We start from the raw sequence: 18,545 nt of genomic DNA, 5'->3' as shown, positions 1-18,545 counted from the left end.
CCATTAAGACATTCAGTAACTGGGGAAATTTATACTGTAATTTATACTGTAATCTGTCAGAAATTGATGAATAGCAAATTTTTTAGTTTATTTAATTAGCGTTTCTTCTTTCTATTGAAATATTTTCAATACTTTAAACACAAGTGTTTATAATGCTTATCCCGAAAGCAGTATTTATGTTGTATTTTCCTTATTTGTACAATAGATATTAATACTATAAAGTTTATGAATAACATACATTTCAAATAGCACTTTTAGTTTTGATGGACACATTTTGTTAAGTAATATATTTATAAGATGATTAAATATCAAAGATTTAATGAAACAGCCTTTAATACTATTCTCTATCATATGATTAAGAGTTATGAAATTTCATTATGAAAAGTTTGTATTATTATAATGCACTAATAAATTATTCATACTGTACTTTCATATTGATTATGAAAGATTTAAATGAATACTTGGAGATAATTTTTTTATTGTACTTTATATAAAAATAAAGTAAAAAAATTTACTCTCCAAGTATTCATATGAAATGCATTTTGACTTTGAAAGTCTAATAAATAATAATTGTGTTAATTCATTATCTCACTTATGTTGTTTGTATTTAATGTTACATATGTTTGCTGACATGACTGTTCTTGTCTTCTTTTTAATTTGCTTCCTTGTATCAATTTTTATATCAAATTTTTATCAATTAAATCATTAACTGATGGAATGACAATGTCTTTACAGAAATAATTTAATTAGAAAGTTACTATGTAGTTTCTTAAAATTATTACCTGGAAGAACATATGCTCAATATTCTCATCAAAAATGTTACTGAAACATGAACATGGCTTTCTTTACAAATCTATTTTACTATGAATTTGTGCAAGAAGAGAATAAATATTTGTTTAAAAGATTAAAAATATTATATTTGAAATATGAGATATAAGATATGTCAGTATACTTGATACATTTATTACTTTTCTGTTTACCAGAGATAAACTTTGTAATAATTTTTATTGTGTGTTCCAATGAAGCTTGCAAAACACCAGTTTCTGATGTTTTTGTTTCATGTCACTGTATCATTCTCATTTCTGTTTGATTTTGTATGAAATTCTATCTTGTCTAGTCTCTATTCAGTAACATTTTTGATGAGAATAATTTTTTTGTTAAAAGCAAATTTTATTTGCTGGATCCTGTTCAATAACATTGATCTGTATTTGTCTTTAGTGAGATTAGATTTTATACTTGTAGATACTTGCTACTGTTAGTATACTTGTTGTTTTTATTAGAATAATATACACCATTCAGTTGTATTAAGCATCAAAATATCATGAAATTATATTCTATAATTAATTTGTTTTTAGTATATAATTTCTTTTACTCTATAAAAGTAAATGTTTAATATTTTATATTATAATTTTTCTAATTTCCTATTATTTTGTTCATAAATATTAGGAGTTAAAAATAGAAAAGTATCATATTTCTAAATCAGTGTTCACAAATCTTTTAATTAAATCTTTCTTTGTAGTCAGTTTTGAAAATAAAGGTATGTAAAACATAGTTCTTACATAAAGCAATTTTCTAAGATAAAGGAAGTAAAGTTATCAATTTAATGATGCTGACATGTCAGGGAAGCTTGAAAAGTAATTTTTTAATATATTTTTAATGATTTATGGTGAAAAGCTTAATATAGAGAGCTGTACTGCTTGTCACAATCAACCTCTGTTTTGTCATAGGTGGGCAGCAGACGACATTTGCTCTGTGCACTCTAGCAGCCAAATGAAACATCGTATATCCATACATATTCTTAGTTAGATGCTTCAATAACTATTTATTACAATGATATAGATCTGAAATTTGCTAATGCTGTACTTTCAACAGGAAAAATTATTCTCAATTTGTTTTGACTCGCTTTCATATCATAAATGTTGACATATCATATCCAGATTCAAGATGTACTTTTTATAGAAAGTATTTGCTCTATCCATTTTAGTTTTTTCATTTTATTGGAATAAAATTTATTATAGTGAGGACCTTTAAGAAGGATCTTAGAAGTCAGTGCCATATCTAGTCTACTGTATATAGCAGATGTTTGAATCTTTCTATTGGATTAGCTACATTAGGATATATTTTAACTATTTTGATAACATTAATTTTGCTTTGAAGCAAGCGAATTTATGCAGGAATTTGACATTGAAATTATTTCCAAAAGAATTTAAACATTTTAAGTTTTATACTAGTTTTATAGCCTATTATTTTGAAATACAAGTTGACAGATAAGTTTTTAATATATTTATGCATGTAATATAAGTGTATTTATAGTATAAATATATAAATTTTAAAAATAAATAAATAATGTATGAATGTAATAAATGCATTCATAATCATATTGATTTCTAAGTATTTTCTAGCTGATAGATAATAGTACTGTTATATGGTATTTAATGTACTGTACAAGTATCATATTCTAATTTTAATGTATTCTGTCATGCCAACTTTTAGAGTATTAATTATCTTAATTTTCTCACAAGAGTTCTTTTCTGTTATATGATAGTTAATTGCATCATAGTTATACAATTAATTATTGATATTTACAAATGAAAGAGGATATTATATCACAAGCCTTATTGATAAATGGAGCAAATAATTAAGTTAAAATTGTTTAATTTTTATAATTTAAAAATAAATTTGCTGATAACATTTGTGTTAAAAATAAATGTTAATTTTATATGAATTTTTAATTAAAGGTAGTAAGATACATAACGTTTTGTAAATATAGTTCAATTATATATAATATATATCATGTAAAATATAAAACATAAGATAAATTGAGAAACTGTTTGTTCTTTGTATTTGCATATATTTTAAATATTTTGTAAAAAATTTATACTTTAATAATTTTTTATTATAAATTATTATTATAAAATGTAATATTTACAATCAAAAATGAATTTTTTACGTATTTATAAGTTTATAGTAAGTAAATCAATAGTTTTTAATAATTATTTTCAGTTATTGGAAGTTATTGATAAGTATGTGTAATTTAATCAACTGATTCTAATTAATACATTTAATATTAGAATAAACTCGGGTGAATTGAAAAGAATATTAATGTATAATTGAAACAATACAAGAAATGGAATTATTAATGGAATGTTTTGCTTCTTTTAAGACCAGACATTAATTATAAATTTTATTTATATATGCATGATGCATGTAAAGTATTAGCATTGAGAATAATTTAGAATTTTTGGTGACATTTTAATTTATTGTAGATAATTTATGTCATGTTAACAATAGCCTCTTATTGAATAGCTGCCAAATATATTATTGTCAGATGCATGTTTAGATTTGACTATGAGATACAGATATGATGTTTATGATTTACTGTTATAAAAAAAAAAAACAGAACTAAACAATTAAAGGTCATGTAAACTTGTTGTACTAGTTAAATATAATTTCCTATTCATAGTCTTGGTCTTATAATATTGTTAAACTGATATTGTGAACTAACATGGTCATTTAAACAAAAACCATGATCCTGGCAGAGAAGTATTTCAGATCTGTATCACATAACAACATATTGAACATTCATTTAATCATTTAAATGACTTAGGACACTTATCTTGTCTTTTAATGCTCTTGTTTTTAAAGTGGTTTGTAGATATCTGGTGATATTTGGAGTTACAGCATATGGTACAGACAAAAGCCATATAATAATGTACCATACACTTAAAATTATGTTGTACTAGAAGTTTACTGTGTCTTATTTATTTGAATAATGTAGATTAGATGGAAAAACTATCGTGAAAATAGTTTAAGGAATAATTTACAACATTTTAAATAATTTTAAAATATTTAAAATTTTAAATATTTTAAATAATACAGTAAAATGTATTATTCTGATTGAAGTTCTATTACTGATTTAATTGTATATCATCAGGATTAATCCATTACATTTTCATTAGTTTTTAATATATTTAAACTGACTTATTGGCTGTCATACAGTGCTGTTCAGATAGCTTCAGAAGTGATACTTTCCAAGAAAGGTTTGAAAAATCTGTTATAATGTGACAGTTAATCATATCCTGAACTGGAGTTTGGAGAATTGTAGAAATAATTCTCGAAACAAATGATGCTGTTCACTAAGGCATATCTTCTCTTAACAAATCTTATTGTCATTCTCAAGCATAAGCTTCTGACTACTGGAAGCAAAGATCATTCAGATGGTAAGCATATCCTGTAAATGGAAACGGAATAATCCAAGTAAATGGCAATTAACAAGAAACTCCAGGATCAATGCCAGCATTCTCTCATTGGCAGACCATTAGACTCAAAAGCAGCATGATAAGAAAATAGAACATTAATTTTAATCATATTATTCAATATATTATCAAAAGGTATGGATTTGAATTTCAGTCAGAACAAAAGATATTTTCTACTGATTTTTGTTTCATTTTTAAGTGAATGCATACTTTATATAATAAATTTTACAATTTGGTTTTCAACACTGGTTTATAAGAAAAAGTAAAATTCAAATTGTTTTAATTTATTAACAATATCAATTTCTTACTAGATGAGTTCAAGAACATAAAAGAAAATTTGTCAGTTTATCAAATAAGTTCTAAGGCTGATCTGCTGTTTCCTGAACAAATGCATCTCCATTTTATATACAGTATTTAGAATTTGACTTTTAAGTGAGAGAAATTTAACTAAAACTAATGTGTTGTACTGGATAAACATTTCTAGTAACTTATTTTTTTTTTCTTAAATGAATTTTATAAATTTCCATTAAAGATGTTTTAATAAGCAATTTTTAATGTTTCATTTTATTTCAGGATATAGATGTTTTAAGGCAGTTATGTTCCTGACGGGATTTATCTTTGGTTCTGTGGTTGTTTACCTAATATGTCTTGAAGAAGAACTGCTACCTACTGCCGGAAATGCAGGGGTCGCTGTTGGTGCTGGAGTATTGTTTGGTCTAATTACTATGTTAGTACAGTATGTAGGGCTGTTTATGACTGGATTTCATATGGGACTTTTTGCTGGTGTAGCAATTCTAATGATTATGCATATCTGGTACACTCCAACAACAGTATGGATTACAGTGATTGTTCTTTTAGGAAGTGGATTAGTAGGAGCAGTTATCACACTCTTTTGGCAAAAAGGTAATTTTTATAATATGTTTGATTTAATGAAACTATCAAAAAAGTTCTAAATTTAGAAACTTTAATATTAAAATGATAATCTGAATATGAATTAAAATAGAAATGAAATTTTATATACTATTTGCATTGATGTCATTTTTCTGTAAACTTATTTATGAACATTTGTCTAGGTGAGTAGTTCTCAACCAGTACCACAAATTTTCGAGAAAAATAATTTAAAAACATTAATTTTTTGTATATTTTTTTATATAATAAACTACATTTCTTTAATATTACATTTTACGATGTGACACTGACTTGTTGGTATTCACTAGCTCAAAAAGGTTGAGAATCACTGTTCAGTTATTATAACAGCTTTCTATTCTATGTAAGATGAAATGTAAATGACCAATTTTCAATAGTTTTGGAATACAGTATTAATTTGATGTAACATTGAAAGCAATAACCTTCTACACCATCTTTGGAGCAATTAATCATAATTCAACATATTTAGATTTGAAAGTGTGAAAATTATTTAAAATATTGGAAAATATGTTAACTAAGTTCATATTATACACTATCAAATCATTTGAGATGATAACTTGATTTAGATCCATTATATAATATTTCTTCAAATAATATTTGAGATTAATCTTAATCAAATTAAGAATTAAAATTTCTGCTGATATTCATAAATGTCAAAAAACTTTATTATTGAATTGTTTTTGGAGTTATTCTACCCCATCTATAGATCTGAATTTAAAAAATTAGAATCATAATAAAATTCCAAAGAACATAAAAATAACAAAGAATAAAGGAATGTTTTAGTAACTTAAGAATCTTTAAAGCTTAAACTTTCAAACTAGTTTCCATTATCAGAAGGAACAATAGCAAACTAGCTTGACTGCAAAATCAGCTGATGAAGGGCTTTTTGACTTTTTACAATATTTCAGAACTTTGTTGCATTCCTGAAAGTGTAAAAAGCATAAACTATGAAGACACTTTTTTTTTTATTTTGAAGTGTTTCTGTTAACTTTAATTATATACTTAAATTAAGAAAGGATTCCATTAAAACAGTGCTTTCAGTTTTTATAATTTTATAATTTGGAGTTTTATTCATTATTTGTTAAATAAAATCTTTTTTACAGAAAATTCTACACATATAGAACAATTACAAAAAAATTAAACAAAAAATATTGCTATATATTTTTATGCAATGACATTATCTTGTTTGTAAAATAGTAAACAGTTTGGTTTACAATTACAGAGAAACTCACTTTTAATTTAAATTCTCTACTATGTTCTAAACAAGGGAACAAGAATTGTAATATATCACCTTTATGCCAAAGACAATAGGACAACTCCAAACAAAGGAATACATTTTGTATAGATCACTGACAATGAGAAGATAATGCTTTTCAAAAATGTGCTGGCATAATGAGTTGGCTCTAAAACTAGAAATTTGTTTGATGTGAAGGCAGTTCTCTGTTATATTTTATTTGATTTTATTATGCCATATCTGGAAAAGTGTTCATTGACGATTGAATGAAGTATATTAAAATAAAATTACTCTTCAAGTAGTTAATTACATGTGAATTGCTTGTTAAAAAAATTCATTTAAGTTAATTGCTGAATAATTCATCATACTTAAATTATTGATTAATTAATTGAGTGAATGGAATTTGTTTGTTGGGTAAGTAACTGTTGAATGATTTATCTTGTAGATTTTGGTTATCGAGTATTGCTTAAAAAATAATTTTCAAGTAATAATTTTGTTATAATTAAAGTGTAGTCTAGTTCTGATTTGTCTATTCAATAATTTTCAAGATTTATTGTTGCACATTATTCATATTTTTGCAAAGAAATGGTCGTATAAATTCCTAAAATTTAATATTGTTTATATAAATTGTATGTTCTATAATTGTTTAAAATATATAGAGCAATAAATGAAATTATTCCAGATTTTTATGTATTTATAATTTGCATCTTTATTTAATTTATTTTTAAACATCAAATCTGGTGATGTCTTGAAGACAATATATGACACCTGCACTGCAACAATACCAATAACAAGACAGATAAAAACATGTGAAACAATAAATATTATTTAGAATAAATCATTTTTTACAGATAGCTTTAAATTTGGAGAAATCAAGGAATATTTTATCAAGTTAGTAGCAGTTTGATCTTGAGTTTATAAAACTATATTTGAGTGACCAACTCATTCACTCACTGTTATGAAATGTTTGAATAGAAGCAGACTTCTTATAAAACATTTTTTCTTGCCTTACTATAATTCTTCATTAAATTTATTATTATTTACAATTATTTAACCTATTTATATACAAAACTAATATTATTGAATATTTATATAAAGAATTATTATAAATTTCAACAAAGATATGTTGTGAAGCAATATGAAATGGTGGGAACAAATGTCAAAACAGGCCAGGGACAGAAACCTAGTATGTTATATAATGCTCTATTAAGTTTGTAAAAAATATTATGTTCATTAATCAGGTAAATCTTGATTAATGCATTTTCATTTTAATACTGTTCCTTAACTATGAACTATTTTTATACTGTATACCATATTTTTGGTATGATGCTATTTTGAAGGTTGCTGCAATTACTGCAATTTTTCTTAACATGCTTTTTTAGAGGAATGTATTTACCATATTAACTAAGCACTAATTATTTGTATGAAAATTTTGAAAAATTAATATAAATAAGAGAAAATTTCTTTTTGGATTATAGAAAAGTTATGCAAAATTTTCTGAAAACTCATATGACAAAAACTATTATTTTTTAATTTCTAAATATTTGATTAAATAGTTTATTAAAAGAGAACCCAAATGTTAGTTAGTAATGTTTTGAAACCATAGTAGAAATGTGATTATGTAAAATGCATTATCTGAAACTCTGAATTATTCAGAACAGTTTTCAAGAAAAAAAATGAGAGCATGTAGCATTGTATATACCACAAAATAATAATACATAGAGACCAAACACTACTAGTCATCTGTCAATTGTAGTGCTGCAAAACTAAGTCATACATATATGTAACATTACATTAGATTTTGAGTAAATTATTCAAATACATGAACTATAAATACTGCAGTATTTATAGTTCATGAAACTTTAAGTGCACAGTTCTTAATGTACCTGAGACTCAAAAACAAGTTTCTGGATTATCTGAAATTTCATTTATCTGGAAAACCCCCTGATTCTGCCAAGTTCAAATAAGTTCAAGCTTCCACCATATTTAGATATTAAGAACAACAAATTTAATTGTTTGAATATTACAGAAATGATGGTAATTAATTTTTTTGTATTTATAAATTATTTTTGACAATGTCAAGAAGAAAATGCTATATAGATAGCTATATTCAAGATAGTTTGTTCTCTCTATTCTTTCAAATTTAACTGTATAGACAATCTGTGGAGTATTATATTGTAGCAAGTTTCCTTTATCCTTGAAAAAAAATCAAATAACACAATTGAGTTAAATGTTGTCGTTTTGAATTGGTTTAAAATTTCTTTTCAAGCAATTTACAATTTTTTCTCCCAGCATTTCAAATATTAAAATATTTTCAAGGTAGTCATCAACAGCTATTTTCTTTGTTTGTGATTGGAGCACAAATCTAATACAACTGTTCATTTTTTAATGAAAAATGCATATATTCTTTTAATTTGCATTATCTAAAATATTAATAGAAATGACTGCAAAATACAAGTTTTAGAAACAGTTAAATGCTAAGTTTATTTTATTAACATAATTAATCTTAAAAACATAAAAACCTAGTTTCAAATTTGATAAATTATTTTTGTTTCAATTTAAACTATATATGTTATTGGATTTAATCAATATAATTTTTATTATTTTGATCAAAACTTAAATAAATATTTCTTTTTAACGATGGCGTGTAGTGACATTTAATGATAGGGAAGCTGTACCGGCCCTAGATAGAGTCATTGGAAGCATTATATGATATTTTGGTGTGTAGCATCAACAAGCTAAACCATGTGAGGTTGGTGCTCTGTAAAGCACATGTGTGAACGTGTATAATCTGGCTGATTTACACCATTTACACCATTAATTTACACCATTCAAATATTTTCACCATGGAAGCTGTCCCATATTTGACAATACAGTGCTTCTATTGGGAATATGCATATACAAATTTATGTTTGAATATACAATAGCATTCTTATAATTTTTTTCACATGTATAGAAATTTGTAATAAAATACACTTTGAGATTATAATACAATATTAATTTTAATTAATTCAAAGTACATTAAAATATGAAAATAATTGCACAATATGTATTTATATTTTAGAAATTACAAGGGAAATGGTGCTTCCACAGTTTCCACGGGCGGCATGCCACTGCTTTTTAACCACTTAAATAACTTGTATATTAGCATTTAAGATATAGATTTATGTATGGTACATGGCATATCAGCAATATTTTTTTTTTTTATAAAATGATTACAAATTATTTTAGTTATTATTCTTAGAAAAGTTTTAATTATTACTGAGATGTTAAATATATAAAAGCATAGAATGAAATACAAAGTATAGATTAAACTATTATGCTGCTGAATATAGTGAATGAAAGATTGAACACCTAACTGATATTGATGATATTTAACTCAATATTTTTTAAGCATATTCTACAGGAGCATGATTCATCTATGCTTCTAAATGAAATACAGTATAAATGGAATGAAAGAAAATAAATTAAAACATTTTTTATCAAATATGTTAATTAATTAATTTTTTTATTTTATTTATTGAAGTAAAAAAAAGACTAGACCAAACACATTTTAATAAATCAATGATTTTAATCATTTTATGTAATCTTAATTTTATTTTTAGTCAAATTGTTTTATATAGATATAAATTATTGGGTTTATGAGAGCATAATAATTATTGTTAGAAGTAATAAAAAAGTTCTATGCATTAGAATTTTAAGTATAGACTAAAAATTTGAAGGTTATAGCTCATATTTTATTTGGAGTACATTGACATGAACAGAAAACCAAATAAAAATAATAAGTGCTTTTTTTTATTTATTAAACAAATTTATAAATAATTACTTAAAATATTAATAAAAAAATATGTAATTATTTCTAAAATAATTAACAATAATTTATCAAGTAAGAATTTCAATACAATTCAAATAAATAGAGCCTAAATAAGGAAGAATTAATTTGATGAATGATTGAAAGCAAATCAAAGTTATTAATTTACTTTGTATACAATTTATATTCAAACAATTATTTTGCATGCTCTTTTTTCTATAATCAAAATGCTTAGTAATTTGTTTTCTGTTTCTTGTCAATATATCTTTATGCAAACTTATAATTTATCTTAAATTAATATTTTGCTTTACATAATAACTCAAGCAATTCAATTGACACCCTTCCTGATCAATTTATACATCTAAACCAAAAAAATAATTTTATATAGAGCAAGACAAATTATATGCAGTTTTATTATTCAAATTTTTATCTCATTGATTAAAAAATTGCTGAATGCTTTGCCTCTAAAAATTAGATCAAGGTCATTGATGACACTGATTATTACTGAATTTGATACTGTAGATTTAATAGAAAAGTATATGTTTAATTCTGAATTTTATTATATTTTTCTAAAACTTTTTCAATCAAACAAAAATGTAAAACATCCTGTATGAAGAATGCAAATGTTTTTGTAAAAATAAACTAAGGTTTGATTGTTTTGAATACCTTATATATTTTAGGATTGTAGTTAAGTAGGATTGTTGTAAGTTAAAATTTTTTAATTTATTACTAAGTAATAAATTAAACAGATACAAAATTAATTTATAGATTAAATATTGATTGTCATCATTGTCTTTGAGAAATGCTCATAAAGTAAAAATTTAATAGTAAATTTTATAAAGGTAAATTAATGGTCACTGACAATATTTTAATTATTAGTAATTTATAAAATTTATTATTCAAAATTTTTTTTGTGTTTAATCAGATAACGAATTTAGGAAAAAGTACATTTTATGAAAAACTATTAATTAATACTTTCCTCTCTTTGCTTATCAAAGCTGATAAAAGAATAAATTACAAATCATGCAACTTTGTTTATAGATTGATGGTATTTTTTGTGTGCTAGTTAAAATTTCTTGAATGTTGTTTTATCACTAAATCAATTGTAGAGAATAATGTTTTATGTGATAACTATTTTAGAAGATAGTTGTAATGTGCTACTTAACAGAAAGTGTATAAATTGTTTGCAGATATCTAAGAATATATAATAATATATATATGTGTGAGGTAAGTTGGGGAAGATGCCACTAAACTTATAACTTGTTCATCAGCTGATAGAGGTCAGTGAAACTTATTTGCAATTATTGCCATCTATACATGCAGTGTAAGACATAAGTTTTTTTTTTGGTTTATCATCAGACATCCGAGGATCTGCAAATTTATGTTTATTGTAGCTTGTGAATTGACATTTTATATTTCTTTTCCTGACAGTAAAGACTGTTGATCCTGTGTCCTGTATTTGATGTAAACCAATATTTTAACATATTATAGGGAACTACTTAACTTGGCTAACAAAGAGTGGGTGGGACTATGTTTCCAAAGAGCCAGTTTGTGGAGTAGACAGTGTTAGATCTTACCTAGTATAATTTTTTTCTAGAATCATCTTTTTCTGATGATTCGGGTAAGATACTAGTTTAAGGAATTCACTTTTTCTGCAATTAACAATGTTATAAATTTTAAAATATTGCTTGTTTGTTTATAGTTTCATGAAGACATTTATGTTGTTTTTGTGTTTCTTGAAGTTTATGAAAATGTAATAAATTTAATGCCAGAAGGTTTAATAAAGCACTATAAATACAAATACATCGCACTAACTTTGTATAGCTTTGCAGGTAATATTTAGAATGTAACATTAACATTTTTGACCATAGAAATGAGTTGAAAATGTTAGTGTTATGTTCTAAATATCTGCAAAGCTATACAAGGTTAGTGCAACGTATTTGTATTTATTATCACTTTGTTTGTTGGGTGGATTTGATTGAAAAACTGTAAAATATGCATACAGTAATGCCATGGAGTTGATAGCCATGGCATTAATTAATGTATGTCACGTAATACATTAAAAGTATTCTTTATTGTTGACTACTCCACATCCAACTGGTATCTTCCCCTGTACCACTTGCATCTTATCCATATGTCTAGGTAAGATGCCAGTGGGTGAAGTGGTTTGTAGAATCTACACGCTACAAACCACTTCAGTAATCACTTTTTAAGCACCTGGATATTCACATTTATGCTTTATTTTCTGTCCTTTGTTGTTTATTGAAGTTTCCAAAATACTCTCCTTGTTTTCAGATTTGTAGAGAGAGAGAGAGAACTCAATGGCATTTCAAATTCTATTGTAGTTTCTGACTTTTTTGCTTTTGCATGTCTTGATAGATGTTTTGCTATCAATAAAATCTTTTGTTTTCTCTTGTTTTGCTATTTGTATCTATTGATACTTTGGAATGTAAATGTTCAACAAACTAATTAATTATTGATCAATCAGCAATGAAAGTGTCAACATGTAATTCAAAGTTTGAAATTTATACAGTTTAAATGTTTAGTTTCAAGTAGAGATATACAGTGCATATAAAGAAACTTATAAATTTGATTAGTCAATAATTCAATAAGTTTTCAAATCACGGATGTGTCATATTTAAAAACGTTTTAAAATCTAAGTTTAAAATGTTAAGATTTGATTGGTCAGTTTGGGTTTAAGAATATGATTGTTACTTTACATGTGAATCAGTGCACAATATAAAATTCAAAATTTTTAAAATTAGGGGATGTCCATAAATTACATCCACATTTTTCTTGAAATTTTTACTTCTCCTCCCCCATTGTCCAAGTTTCAATAATCCCCCTCTTCTGGCATCCAACAAAACTCAACCTCCTCAAAATCTTTACCAGTTTATGAATAATAAAATGTATAAAGTGCATAAAATTTAATGAAATAAAATGGACTTGCATTGAAGTACAACCCCCCTTGTCTGATTTTCTCCAACCTGTCATAAACTCCTCCCTCCCTTCTAGTATGAATGTCATTTATGGATAGCCCCATAGAGATGTCTCTGATTTCATAGCTATTGTCCATTCTCTTGAAAATGCAAAATGAAGCACCCAAAAATTTGAAATAGTTTTTAGATTTTAAATTTCAGTTTAATGAAATGTGATCTCAAAACCTCTTTGACTTAGAAACAGAATGCATTTAGTCTATGGGAGTTAAGTTGGAACCAAAATAAAATTTAAGTTAAGTTCAACTTATTTAATAGTATGAATGCAGATAAAATACAACAGTTTCTTTTATTTTAAGGAAACATTATATTATTTGAGTTATGAATTTTATATCACAACAGTTAATATTACAGTTAATTCTTATTTTCAGGATGTACAATTCTAGGGACCAGTATCTATGGTGGTGCTATTATTGCATCAACAGCAGATTACTTCATTGAGAAGTTCATAATAGTTCATTGGGTGTGGGACAAAATAAGATTAGCTACTTCCTTAACTCCATGCTGGTTTTCATGGCTTATATTAGGAGTGTGGCCTTTTATGGTTATATTAGGCACTTTCACTCAATGGCGCATTACTGGTCAAGGTGTCCATCATCAAGAATGTAAGTATGTGCAAAATATATATTTAAATTTATTTTATAAAAATTAATAAAGTATATAAAAAATATACATCATCATATTTAATTCCAAACTTTATAGAGAATTTGCAATGAAAAATACAAGTACAATGGTACCTTGACTTATGAGTTTAATTTGTTTCATGTCAGAACTCGTAACTCAAATTACTCCTATTTCAAATCAATTTTTCCTATTGAAATGCCAATAATCCATTCCAGACTCCCCTAAACACCACAATTTTTTTGTTATATGTTTTAAAATAAGAAAAATGTACTTAAAAGTAATGAATATTGTATAAAAACAATAGAATGTAATGCAATAAACTGGTTTTGCATATGTCACAGCATTCGCTGCATAGATAAAGAAAGAAAACATGGAAAATTTGAGAAATGAGAGACAGTGGCGCGGCACACAACATGGAAGTGAACTAATGTCTATGTCACTCGATCATGTGTTTTTCTATAAGCTAGCCTGTCAGACATTGAAAGACATTGAAATGACAAAATAATGGCAGTTTTTCATCTTTTTCTTAATCTATTATTCACTGTGGCATTTGCTGCACCAATTAACTGTGGGGTATCTGAAGCTGATTTGTAACCCAAATTTCAGCTCTCAACTCAAAGCAAAAAAATTAGTCACGAGATGGTTCATATCTTAAAAAACTGTAAGTTGGGACACTCATAAGTCAAGATACCACTGTATATAATAATATTTGACATTCATTAAAACGGAAAATTTTGTTTAGATATTGAGACACAGTATCAATAATGCCACATATTTTTCTCAAGGACATGTGAATGAGAATGAGCAAATTCCTTTTTTATCTTATTCTACCTAAAACAGTTTTGAAAGTATCAACATCTTACATTACTCTAACATGAATTTTTTGTTTATTGACAACTCAGATAACATGGAACATTTCTAACACAAATCCTCATAGTCATTGAGACATGTATTCTAGTGTCATTAAACAAAGTATTCCTTTCAGAAAGAATTCTTTTAGTTGTCTTCAGAACTATTCTGAAATAGTACCTGTAAAAGGATGTTCACATCTTTTCAGCTAGATAGATCTTTTCACTTACTGTATTTCTAGAAAGAAGTGAAAATAATATGACTGTAAATATATTGTATTTACTGGTTGCTTGATAGAACAATAAAACATGATATAAAAATGGAAACAAATATTCAAGTACAGTAAAATTGTGATAATGAATTTTAACATTTTCAAGTGCATTATGATTTACATACAACTCTTAAGACATTAAAAAGCAGAGAATGGATTACCAATAACAACTCACTGAGTGATTTTATTCCTTCAGATAAGGGAGTGTGATGCAGCAATCCCAACAGTATGCTTAAGAGAGCACCCAGCTATATTTGATAAGGTTTCTCATAAAATTAATGTATACTGCAAAAAATTATGGTATTTACAAATGTTACTTTTCATACTTTACTTAAATTTTTTTGTATAAAATATGAGAGTTGAAGTGTTTCCAAGTTGTTTTTTATAAATAAAACAAACCTTTTTAAGTATTTTGTTTACCAGTTTTCATAAACAAGATGATAATTGACACTTCTGAAAAAACTCAAAATCCTTTCAAAATTAATTATAAAATAATAATGGAGGAAAGAATTATTCATAAAACCTTAGGATCTAAAATTTTCAATTTGTAGATTTTTGAAATTAAATACTATTCTTTCTAAAATTAAAGTTTTGTTTGTTATTTACAATTACTACCTTTTGTGTTTCTGTTGTCAATAACATTGGATGTTATTGATATTTCTTACTGTTTTTCCCTACAGCTTTGATGGTAGAATTAAATCAAGAAATATTCAGTGTTGAACAACATTGAAACTGTTGTTTTATGTTTACTCATAAGTGATGTAAAAAATGAATAGCCACTATAGTAACAATATTCATATGTCATTATAAATTAAAATTACTGTAAATCACTAGTTTTTTCAAATAATAACCACTACTATTTTAAATTGCATATTTTCTCTGCAGTTACTGGTACTATTTGAGTGCAAATATTATTTTCTTTACATATACCTGTTTGATGTCTGTTATTAATAAAGTATATAAGTATTTGAGTATTTATAAAAGGTTGATGTTTAAAGCAAACTACACTTGAAATGGCAACTGATATCTTAATAACAAGTGTTACTTTCTGTATACCAGTAATAAAAAATAAATAAATAAAATGCACCTACTGTGTACTATCTACTTATATATTTTATATAAGTCATTTTCTATTGTAGTTTGTTTTTTATTTATTTAATGAACAACATAACTAATCAATATCAAAATACAATATTTATTTTGCACCTAAGTTTTCAGAAATTGTTGAATAATAGACATGGCTACTGTTTGAGGATGGTCATAATTCCAAGCAAAAAAAAGTGCAATTACTATTTGAATAGAACTAGTATATGCTGATTTTTAATAATCAAAATTAGAAAGCTTCAGCATTTGAATTCCGATTAATCAGTAAATAATATCTATTGATTTCATTCTAGTGGGACCCTCCAGAAAGTCTCGGCAAGTTAACTTACAGAGGATAAGACAAGAAGAATCTCGTGCTGAACAGCGACAGAGGAAATATCGATATCTCTATCAAGTGCGGACAGCCCATGGAGATGTCATATCACAAGTAAGTGAAATATAACAGATTATAATTGAATTTATAACAAAATTATAATATATTGCAGGTATCAAAGTTATAACTTTCTGGAATTGTTTTAAAAACGAATGGAAATTGTATTTTAAATTAATAGAAAAAAGTAGACACAATTTTTTTAATAACACACTTTTTTCACAATTCATGAAGCATTCAAAGTTCATATAACCATTACTATAGTATACTCACAACAATTACTTATAATATTGATGTGGTTGCAAACATAATACAGTATTCATAACTTGCAGTATTCATGAGTAATTATACTTGATGCTTGATGACAACAAAATTATAGAATTGACTCTGTACCTGCAGAGAGAAATTTAATTGATGAACAAGATAAAGTTTTCCAAAGCTGATGGAATTAAAAATTATAAGTTCAACATTTAATTAAAATTATAATATATGTTAGTATTTAGTGTGATACATAATAATTTGAAAAAATATAATTGCAAGCTTTCGATGTTTAGTTTTTATCATTTATTATATATGATTTACTATGTTGTTTTAAAAACTTAATTATTTCTTTGTTTAAAGAAATACATTTTTAAAATAAAAAAGAATCCAAATAAAAGTATATGATCTGTTTTATGAAGATTTAAACTTTATATATATAAAAAGAAAATCTTTTGGTTTTTTCCCTCCTCTAAAAGATTAATCTAGCAATGCAAAGTTTATATATTATCTATGTTTAATTGAAAATTTTTCTTATTTTATTTTCTCCAGTTAACATTGCAATATTAATGTTGTATACTACGTTGTAGTTGATGTTATGTAAAACTAATGAGAAAACAAATAAAAAATAATAAGTTCCTTAATAATTTGTTTACAGTAAGTTTAATAATATAATCTAATGACTAAATAATTCTAGAATATCTTGTGACATTCTGCAGCTGCTAAAACAGTAGTGTATCTGGCATTCAATGTTTTTGTGAATAAGATTGTAAGTAGATCTTGAAACATTACAATCATATTGATGCTACTAATTTTTATTATAAAAAATAATGCAATATCAAATTTAATCAGAATATTGTTGACACTAAACAGAACCTTTCCTTGAACAATGATGCACAAAGGAATAATCTTACTATTATTTAATATTAATGATTAATTTTATACCTTATTTTTGCAGAATGACTGGCATGCTGGTCAATCCGGGGGAGACCATGAAATCAGATATTTCCATATGGTAAAAACCAGCATGCCAGCTTATCTTGGGGGGAATGCTGGCATGCCAGTTTAAGCAAAGCTATACATTTCTTTCTAGAGGTGCATTAAAAAACAAATGAGTTTTTATTCTAAAACTGTGAAACTGTCAGCATTACATCAAAACTATGATTATATGTTTAATTTCTTTGTTTTTTCTTCTTTCTAATGATGTAAAATACTCGTGGAATTTTGAGAGTGCTTTTTTTTAATGTGTATTTTATTGTTATTTGATTCAAAAATGCAAACATAAACATTAAGTTTAAGAAATTTCCCATAAGTTATCTCAGCTTGCACCTATTAACATTGGCTTCATGTGAAATTTGAGAGGATGGTATTATTTTTAAGGTTGGTATATAGTCAGTGTAGCCCACACTGCCTAACTACTGATACTACTACTACTACTACTACTATTTTTAATGTTAATAAGTCATTAATTGTTTTATTGTCTTGTGAACAAAAACTCTTTTCCTGATTTTAATGTTATTTTATTATACAGTCGACCCCCCCTATAAGATATAGATACGTTCCAATTTATTAGGAATCCGATTTCTTACAAGTCGTTCCAATCACAGCCCGACACGTGTCAAGTTTACGGACTACGGCTGATTGAAAGGTTTTCTTCCATAAAATTAATCGATTCTACACTAATCTGACTCAACATTTCCAAAATACGTATATTTTTTCGTAGTTTTATAGGAATCGTAATTATAGGGACCGTAATTATAGGGGGGTCGACTGTACTTGGAAGAAGGTTTTCTTTAATGTTTAATTAACAACTAGTTTTATTAGATTGATTAATTTTATATTTTA

At 25.6% G+C, this 18,545-nt stretch overlaps 1 protein-coding gene across 2 annotated transcripts in view; it reads left to right on the top strand.

Annotated features, from left to right (window-relative positions):
- Window positions 1-18,545, top strand: part of LOC111625824 (transmembrane protein 198-like) — a 51,589-nt gene that overhangs the window by 22,325 nt on the left and 10,719 nt on the right. Inside the window, exons 3-5 of one of the 2 annotated variants that reach the window (XM_023369062.1) lie at window positions 4,830-5,159; window positions 13,596-13,829; window positions 16,366-16,499. In XM_023369062.1, coding sequence (XP_023224830.1) covers window positions 4,830-5,159; window positions 13,596-13,829; window positions 16,366-16,499 — 698 coding nt within the window. Of the gene's footprint in view, window positions 1-4,829; window positions 5,160-13,595; window positions 13,830-16,365; window positions 16,530-18,545 lie in introns of those variants that run through there. The other variant, XM_023369061.1, reaches the window with a different exon arrangement.

This window comes from Centruroides sculpturatus, unplaced genomic scaffold (genome assembly GCF_000671375.1).
Source record: "Centruroides sculpturatus isolate CEXI.00-Female unplaced genomic scaffold, Cexi_2.0 scaffold440, whole genome shotgun sequence".
NCBI classification, from domain to species: domain Eukaryota; kingdom Metazoa; phylum Arthropoda; class Arachnida; order Scorpiones; family Buthidae; genus Centruroides; species Centruroides sculpturatus.
Note: the sequence above shows the minus strand (reverse complement) of the source record. Positions and strands in the feature narration are given on the sequence as shown.